This window comes from Lepus europaeus, chromosome 7 (genome assembly GCF_033115175.1).
Source record: "Lepus europaeus isolate LE1 chromosome 7, mLepTim1.pri, whole genome shotgun sequence".
In the NCBI taxonomy this organism is placed as follows: domain Eukaryota; kingdom Metazoa; phylum Chordata; class Mammalia; order Lagomorpha; family Leporidae; genus Lepus; species Lepus europaeus.
Window position 1 is genome coordinate 32,702,799 of NC_084833.1, and position 9,642 is coordinate 32,712,440.

Here is a 9,642-nt window from a genome sequence, read left to right on the forward strand (position 1 = left end):
CACTGACCACAGCACACCAAGCTCCTGCTAGCACTGGGCTGATGATGCCCGGGCATCAGTCAAGGACACAGCGGTGGGGCGCACAATCCGGGTAGCAGCCTGTGACTCACTTTTTCAGTCTCCGACACAGCTGAGGCCTGCCAGCTGGTGTGAAGCTGGATGTTTGTGGATAAGGAATGGTCGTTCCCAAGACAGAAGGAGGTCCTCGAGGGTGAATCAGGTGGTTCCTGCTGGGCCTGGGTTTTGGGGGAGATCTGAGGGCAAGACGGACATTGCAAGTGTGGCTGGACATGCCGGGCCCCTCCAGCCTTAGGGGCCTTCCCGTGCCCCGCATCGTTAGGGCCGAGGCTAGACCTTCTCTGTCCGTTTAGGTGTGAAACCATTCCAGTGTAAAACTTGTCAGCGAAAGTTCTCCCGCTCTGACCACCTGAAGACCCACACCAGGACTCATACAGGTAAAACAAGTGCGTAAACTTTTCTTCACATTTATTTTTTCATTATTTTCTTAAAACTACTGTTGGGTGAGGTTGTTTGTGAAGAGAGAGATTGGAAAGGACCAGCATAAATGTTCTAAGATGTAGATCCAGTTGGGAGAAAGGATAGTACGTAGCTATCTTTAAATGATAAATAATAGCATTTTTTAAAGAAAGGGAGGAGGTATTACAGAGCAGGAGAGTGGTGTGAAAACAATGCCCAGGGTGTCGAGAATGAAAAGGAAGAGATAAGCTAGGCCCTTACTGTCCCCCACTTGTTGGATCCTATTTTTCTCCTCTTTGATTCTGATAAGCAGAGTTACAGAAAAACAGCAGAAATGCTAGCAAGCCAAACACTTACGCTCCTGAGAGCTCCTACATTGCGTGACACTGTTTTGAGAGCAGAGTCTTTGAGATCACATGAATGCCCCAGGAGCAGTCAAGATTTCTGCTAGACAACTAATCCACACCGGGGTATTATTTCCTTGGAGCTGGTATACAGCAGAGAACAGGACATTACCAAAGTCACTGACTGCTGAAGGATTTTGCTTCTCCAAAAGGGTGTAATTCGTAAGAGAAAGCCACGCCTTTGTGGCGTGTCTCCTGCCTTTGGAAAGGAACCAATGCTTAGGTTATCTCATCGTAAGAAGAGCAGAGTGGGCATGTTTTATCTCCTCTTTGCCGGTGAGGAGACAGGCAGGTGCATAGTGATTCAACGGCTTGTTCAAAGTCGCAAAGCTGGTCAGTAGCAAACCCCATCTGTCAACTCCCAGCCCACATTATCCCACTGCCTTCTTTGCTGGGAGAGAGCAAAGAGAGAGAGTTCTTTGAGCGTCCCGGGGAGGGTGGAGGATCAAGACCAGAGCCAAATCAGCCACGTTGAATGCCACTGGCAACCCAAGGAGAGTGGAGAGACCAACAAGAGAGGGTTGCAGTTTGGCCATGAAGAGCTTGTCTTTGACACCTGGCTGGGGGTGGGGATGGGAGGCAGGAGACAGATGAGGAAGAGCAAGGAGCAGTGAGTGAGAGGTGAAGAAAATCAAGACACTGGAAGTCCCTAGAAGTCCCAGCTTTTTGGCCCACACAGGCCACCCATAAAGACAGAGTTGGGGCACCTGGGCCCTGGGTGCTTTGATGTTAACTTGTTTGATTCCCTCCTGAGCTCCCCGTTTGGTGGGGATGAGTTGCCCTGCCTTCCACCCCTTCCCGCTTGCTGTGGGTTGGGGTGAAGTGGCCTGTGTCACTGGCAGACTGTTGACACTATTGCTCAGTCTGACCCTGGGATGCTGCCTCTCCTGAGACATTTCTCAGTGCTTGTCCCAGCCAGTGGTTCCCAGGGAGAGCCAAGGGGCGTGAGCAGTGTCCCGAGAAGATGCTCCGGGTGGCATGGGGAGGGCTCTGCAGCATCGTTCTTCAAGGCTGCTGCTGTTTTTGTTACGGGGAGGTCTGGGAGATGTGACACAGGAAACAGCAGCTTTCAGCGAGAGAAACCTGGATTCGAGTGTAGCCTGGGTCTGCCCTCATTGGAATCCAGCCTCATCTGTAACGTGGGATAGTAAAGCTTCCCTTGCAGGGATGTCCGAAGCAGTGCAGGAGATGAAGATGAGGATGATGATGATGATGATGTGTGTGTGTGTGTGTGTGTGTGTGAGGCTCGGCACATGAAACACTGACTAAATGCTACTTCCTGCCACTAATGAGAACGAGCCTTGGGAGGGCCTTGTGGAAGCCCCTTGGATGGAGAAGCCCCCATCTTTTGGCAACCTTGTTTAGCCATCTCAGAACCTCAGCTCCAATCCTCCATGTCACAGGGAGTATGCTCTAAGGAGCGCTTTAAGGTAAAAGCCACAGATAACACGCAAACTCCTCTCGGTGATATTGTTTAGAAATACCCTCCCATCCAGAATACCAGTACAGGCCGAGACGATAAAGCCACAGGCAGGGCTCCACTGCTGGACAGCGCTTAGTGTTGTCTGTCGTTGGAGGGGCGTTCCCAAGGTCATGGTCGCCTAGTTAAGCTCAATCCCCTACTTAAAGTGAGAGAATTACCCAGTTCACAAAATATCCTAGTAACAGAAAGAGACAAATCCCTGCCCTCCATAATTAAATATGACTTGCCCAGGCATTTCGTTGAAAAGGGCTCTCCTCCTCTCCCATTTCCCAGGTTTTCTGACCTAAGCGTACCATAGAATTTTTACCATACTTCCATCCTTAAGGCCCCCAGGGGTGGTGCCAGTACAGGCTGCCTGTGGAGAGAAAGAATTCCAGGGAGTCGGGTGTGGGTGCCTTGTGATGATTGAACTTGGGCTTTTGGTAGCTGAACTTGCACCCTGTCTGTGTGCTGCAGGCGTCTCTGACTGGCAATTGTGTCCACAGGTGAAAAGCCCTTCAGCTGCCGGTGGCCCAGTTGCCAGAAAAAGTTTGCCCGCTCCGATGAGTTAGTGCGCCATCACAACATGCACCAGAGGAACATGACCAAGCTGCAGCTGGCGCTCTGAGGGCTGCAGCCGGGCAGGACACAGCGTGCGGACCACGGCCAGACCCCTCCTCGCCCCGCCGCTCTGTGAAGGAAGTGCCAGTCGAGCTCCTTCGTCCCGCTTCCAAGATGAGATACCTGCTCGACTGGATCCTACCAGGTTTGCCGGAGGAGCTGGTCTCTGCTCTGCCAACGTCCAGTTGACTCACAGGCCCTGGAGAGGCAGCTCACAGTGTCTGGTAGTTAAAAGTCCGTCGCCACGTGGTCTGGATTTTCCACTGTAAGAAGAGCCACTGTTGATCAGGTCACCCTCACGCTCCCCTTCCCCTTTTACTCCGGTGTTCCCTAGGAATGGAGTTATTGTACCATTTTCCATCGTGGAATATTTATAGGCCCGGGCATGCGTCTGTGTCTGCTAATGTAAACTTTGTCATGGTTTCCATTTACTAACAGCAACAGCAAGAAATAAATCAGAGAGCGAGGCATCGGGGCTGAGTCTCAGCCCAGCGTTCTGGAGGTCAGGCGGGCGGCTAACCTGGAAGGCAGGATGTAGTTCTGCCAGGCAACTTCGAAACTCTCGTGTTCCAAACAGTTGAAAAGAGACTCAGAACTAACCAGTACCTCTGTACAGAAATCTAGAAGGATCTTACCGTTCAGTGACTTCATTGTTAGCATTAGCACAGTGCTCTTACGAAACCTATGTTTGAAGATGTGAGATTTTGGTTTTGTGTTTTTTGGCTTAATTCTTGAGTTGTAATCAGATGCATCGTTGGGGATGTTAACCTGTCTGCTCACACACAGGAAGTAGAGTTCATTTGCATTACCCAGAATGTCCTTAGAGTGTGCCGAGCACGCTGATCATGTGGTTTCAAGTTGTAAAAATTCAAGTTCAGAGTCTCTGCTGATAAGACTGTTCTTAAGTAACTTAAATCATTTTGGATCTATAAGAATATGTGAAAAAAGATGAGAGTGATGAGTGTGAGGAAATCTGTTGCTTGAAGGTGGTGTGTGTGTGTGTGTGTGTGTGTTTAAGGGAGGGAGTTTATTATTTACTGTTGCTTGAAATTATTGTGTAAATGTGTATATCTGATAATGATTTGCTCTTTGACGACTAAAATTAGGAAATGTATAATTCCTAGATGCATCACTGTTTGGGTGTTGATCTTACAGTATATTGATGATAATACTAAAAATGTAACCTGCATTTTCACTTTGCTCTCAATTAAAGTCTGTTCAAAAGGAAAGTGGCGTGATTCTGCGCAGCTGTGTTGTGTTCAAATTGCAAGGCTGGTTGAGCCTGAGACAGGTAAGAAGACCCAGCCACACCGATGGCCGTGAGTGAGCCTATCCAGGTCACGGCCACAATTCATTTCTCTCTGTTGAGCCGCAAGAGGGAATTACCTGTTCCAGAGGCAGCTCGGAGTCCTGCCTTCACCTTGGCTCATGGTGACTGTGCTTGTGGTGCAGTGGGATTGTGTTGAGGGGTTTATTATTTTTAAAAAATTATTTGCTTATTTAAGAGGCAAACAGGTAGAAGTAGAGAAAAATAGAGGAGTTCCCTTCTCCCATCTACTGGTTCACTCTGCAAAAGCCTGCAACAGCTAGGCCAAAGCCAGGAGCCTGGGAATCAGTCGGGATCTCTCCTATGGGTGGCAGGGACCCAGATACTTGAACGGTCATTTGCTGCCTCCCAGGATACGCGTTAGTAGGCAGCTGGAATCAGAAGCGGAGCTGGGACTCAAGCCCAGGCACGGCGATGTGGGATGCAGGTGTCCCAGGCGGTGTCAGCGCAGCACCCAGCTCCCGCCCCTGGATGCAGTTGTCTTAATTGCTGTCCTGACTGCTGGGCCGAATGCCTGGCCCCAGGGTTTGTGGGAATCAGGTTATTTTTACAATGCTTCTTATCCCAGCTCAACAGAAAAAGCATAGAGAGCTGCTAGTGATAGCTGGTTTTTTGTTTTTTTGTTTTTTTGTGTTTTTTTGACAGGCAGAGTGGACAGTGAGAGAGAGAGACAGAGAGAAAGGTCTTCCTTTGCCGTTGGTTCACCCTCCAATGGCCGCCGCGGCTGGCATGCTGCGGCTGGTGCACCGCACTGATCCGAAGGCAGGAGCCAGGTGCTTCTCCTGGTCTCCCATGCGGGTGCAGGGCCCAAGCACTTGGGCCATCCTCCACTGTACTCCCTGGCCACAGCAGAGAGCTGGCCTGGAAGAGTGGCAACCGGGACAGAATCTGGCGCCCCGACCGGGACTAGAACCCGGTGTGCCGGCGCCGCTAGGCAGAGGATTAGCCTGTTGAGCCATGGCACCAGCCTGATAGCTGGTGTTTTTGAAAAGTTCACAGATGCATCTTTGGGATCAGAAGGGCAAAGGCTGAACACCTGGTACAACTGAACTGACCACTGTACTTGCTATAAGTCAACTTGGCAGGTGGAAGACTGCTTAGAATTTTCAGGGAAGTTGGGTGTGAAAGCTAAGATCTGTATTATCTATACACTGTAAGCTCCCTTTCTGGTGTATGGTTCTTCACTTGTAAATAAGGAGATTACTTTGGTGCTGCCTTCTCGTCTCCAGTATCTCGGGGCTTGCACGCATTCTGGGTTTCATGTCTTCAGTTAAAACGTGTCCCGAGCAGACGGAAGTTTGGACATGCCCGCTATCTTCCGCACCGTGATGCAGCTCAAAGTTCCAGCAGCCTCACAAGCCAGGTCTGGAGGCCCCTGGCATCTTGCTTCTGGCTCTTGTATCACTGTTAATTATAGCGAGCGCGGTGACTCATTTATATCAGCCGTTTTTATCTTTTCCTGCCAGAAGACAGATTTCTCTGGAGAAGCTCAGGACAAGCATGGGCAACGTCAGCGAGCTGGAGAGCGCCAGGTTTCACAACAACAGCACAGCCACATTGTTTCAGCGGCGCGAGCAAGACCAGAGATTCTCAGGCTCTGCTGGCGCTGCAGCTTGAGGTTACGGTCATGGGCTTTGGGAAGCAGGCCAAGCGGGTTCCATTCCAGAAGTTCCCAGGATCCTTATCTATGAGGTGGGGACAAGAGTCCTGCCTGCCAGAGGTAGCTGGGATTAGGTGGGGGTAGGTAGGGGAGAGAAGTAGGGAAGCGTCCATCCAGTGCACAGCAAATCCTTGTGCACATTATCCAGGAAACGTACTTGCTCCTGGGAACGCACCTGCTGATGTCCTCTACCCCTCCACGCCCACCCTCTCAGGCCAGCTCGGCCAAAGGACGGAACCCCCTGCCACAGTTAAAACTCCTGGAGCCCTTGAGCTCCTTACGAGTCCTGCCATAGAGATCTGCTGGCTTTGCTTCTCTGGTAAAGCGCCCAGGGAACATCACATGTGTTTCTGAGACCCGCTGCGCTGACCTTCCCCTGGCCGTCAGGAATCCAGGGGTGAACATTTGTCCGTGGGAGCTCTGTGGCCCTGGCCAGTGGCTGCACCGAGGCAGTGGTCAAAATGCACATTTTCCCGTCCACTCCAGTGCCTGGTTTGTGTATGGTGCAGACTTGCAGCCCCTCTGCCCCCTCTGCTGGATCTTCCCAGACGGTTCCAGTGATCCCAGCCCTCTCGTCTCTGAAGTTCTCTGGAACTCAGAGTACCCCGCACTGAGTGGTACTGTATACCGGTTAAGCATCCCGGTCTGAAATCCGAAATGATCTAGAATCTGAAAGCTGAGCGCTGACACAACACCATCTGTGGAAAACGCTACACTTGGCCTAGTGTGGCTGGTTGCAGCCAAAATGCAGGTACACTAATGACACTGACCTTCAGGCTATGCACAAGGTGTATATGAAGCATAAATGAATTTTGTGTTTAGATTTGTGTCCCACCTCCAAAATATCATATATAAATATATGTGTGAATGTATATATGGGAAGTTTTCTAAAATCTGAAAAAAACCCACATCTGCAACACTAGGGCATTCCAGATTAGGGCTGTTCCCCATGGATCAGTGCAGTGCTTTCCCATCTTCTTCCTTGATCTTCAGGACAAGGCCAAAAGGCCAAGTAGACGAGTGTTACCCCATTTTACAGATGAGGAAATTGAGGCTCTGTAGAAGTAAGTGGTGGAGGCAGGATTTGATGTGGACCTTCTGTGTCCAAGTTTTCTGCAAAAACATGCCTTGATGTAGACTTGAACTGTGCTCCATTTATATCTATTCATCCTGTCTTCCCAAGAATCGCGTGATCTCACGAAAGAAGAGGCGTCTCCCTTTCCTTGTCACCTGGAATGTCCATAGGCATCAACTGGGGACTTGCTACAGGGCAGACTCAGATTCCGAAGTTCAGGAGTAACATCTCTAACTACCTCCCATGCGATCCCCACCTTGCCAGGCTGAGTAGACTTGAAGTAGCAAGGACCTACCTCGTAGGCTCAATAAATACTTGCTTGAAAGATAACGGTTGAGATTTGAGATTTGTACTTGACAACGCTGCCTGAGGCACTGAATCCTTCTAACCCTTCAGAGTGGCTGGTGGAGATGGCCCTGAGCCCTGCCGTCATGGTCCGTGGGACTGGATCAGGACATGGATGAGTTGCGTGGGATCAGAGGATCTGTGTGCACCAGCCCTGCTGAAGCCCTCCAGGAGGGAGGTAGATTCCAGACACAGGCAGCCTGTTCTCTGTCTGTGACTCTCCACGAGAGAGAGACTTCCTGGCAAGATCCAGTGTGGCAGACGACCACGTTGCACGTGCAGCCTTTGCACCTCACTCGGTCACACGTGCCTCCATGACACCCTGTCTTCCAACATCCACGAACTGAAATCTGCGGCTTGCATTGCTGTGGGCAGGGGTTTCCCACATCTTCCCTTCTGAGCAACCTAACATAGCCCTCTTGGGTATTAGAGGGTATGGACGATGGCCCTGGGAGAGCTCTGCCCCTGCTGTGGGGTGTTGGCACCACACTAACCTTGGACTGAGAGATGTGCCAGGAAGGTTGTGTGTGTGTGTGTGTGTGTGTAGAGGGTGGTTCTCCACTGCAGGAGACTTTGCTGTACCAGGGACATGTGGCAATGTTTGGAGAGATTTTAGACCATCATGATGAGGGCAAAGGAGCTACTGCCATCAGTGGGTAGAGGCCAAGGATGCTGCTAAACAACCTACATGCCCAGAACAACCTCCCTCCACCACCACCAGACGATCTGGCCCCAGATGTCTGTGGTCCCCAGGTTCAGAGGCTATGCTGTTCTGCAGACAGAACCATCACCAGTCTCGGAGAGACACAGAACCGGCCCTCCGAAGGGAGAGCTAGTGCGGGCCTCAGCGCGCCTGAGAATCGCCGTGCGAACCCCCAAGTCCCCTTTCTGAATTCACTGTTTCTCAGGAGGCATTTTCGTTGAAAGCTTGAAGCTCTCAGAGTAGTTTGTAGAAGTTCCTCAGGGTGGGTGCAGAAGCACAAAACAGAGAACGAATCCCTAAGGAAACAGGAAAGCTTTGGTTCCACGCAGTTTGCTTCTAGAGACCACTTTACCAAGTGATTGAAACCAGTGCCTGTATGTATTCAACAGGATCCTGCGTAATGAATCAATAAGCGTATGTTTTCATGACGAGGGCCACACCTGGTCTAACTCCCAGTGTCCTCTGGGAAAGTACCTGTTTCAGTGGCACGCTCTGGGCTTTTCTGTGTTTTTCAAGCTAGATCCTGGCCGTAATTTCTCCCATTAGCATTGAGAGGGGAAAGAGCTGGAAAGCCTAGGAAAGGTGGTGACTCCGAGGCTGGACGTGCACCAGACTGACCAGCAGGGAACCGTACGTGGGGGCAGTCAAGGTCAGCGCTCAGGTTCTCTGCGGAGCTCTTGGATAGGATTGGGTTTCGGAGACCCGGTGAGAGGTGGGGACAAAGTCCTGGAGATCGAGGGTCTAGGAAGTGGGTGCCTTGAGACACAGATCGAAAAGCACCCAGCTCTGAGTAGAAGCCTCAGACAGAGTGCATACGTCAGTAGACCAAATTAGCAAATGGGAGTTTAAGAGCTGGCGAGGTGTTTTCAAGGAGCAAGGGAGGCTTGAAGGCTAGGTCTAGGGAGTAGGGTGGAGAGAAATGGAGGGGGTGGTTGACTGACGGAGCAGCTTTCCCCCACCTTGTGTCATCCCAGGAGTGCTGGTGGAGCTGACAGTGGACAAGAAGGATGGCCTGGCGCGGGGGGACTCCCAGGGCTGCTGGGAAGGCCGTTGGAGTCCACGAGGAAGGAGCAGGAGTGGTGGGAAGAGGAAGACCAGTCTGGGAAGAAAGATGAGCCGGGTGAGGAATGGAGTGCGGAAGTCAGAGAGGGATGACAGGAAGAGGGGGGCTTCTGTGTGGCGGGGCCTGACCCCCACGTGAACCTGCCCTAGCACTGTGAGCACACACCCCAGCAGTGATAAAGGGCGACTGGTCACGGTGCGTGCCGTCTGCCCAGCCTCTGGGTGAACAGTCGTGCAGTCTGACTGCGAGTGACCCCATTTCCCAGATGAAAAAAACAGACTAAGAAGTGGTCACACAGGGTCAGCCAGCTTGTGTGCAGGGTAGACTTGAGATTTTAGCCTGATTTGGACTCAAAGCCCGTGCTCATAGCTGCAATTCTGTACTGTGTTTTCCCCTCTGGTCCCAGGAGGATCAGCAGAGCCCAGAGAATCCAACAGTGTTGCCTTGCCCACTTAACTTGCCGAGCTACCGGGGATGTTTGTCAGATGCCCAGAGGAAGGGTGGC

General features: G+C 51.3%; 1 protein-coding gene across 1 annotated transcript in view; it reads left to right on the top strand.

Moving 5' to 3' along the window:
* Positions 1-2,971, top strand: part of WT1 (WT1 transcription factor) — a 40,861-nt gene extending 37,890 nt beyond the window's left edge. Inside the window, exons 8-9 of the mRNA XM_062198047.1 lie at positions 372-464; positions 2,850-2,971. Of these exons, the coding sequence (XP_062054031.1) occupies positions 372-464; positions 2,850-2,971 (215 nt within the window). The remainder of the gene's footprint in view (positions 1-371; positions 465-2,849) is intronic.
* Positions 2,972-9,642: the final 6,671 nt, after the last annotated feature.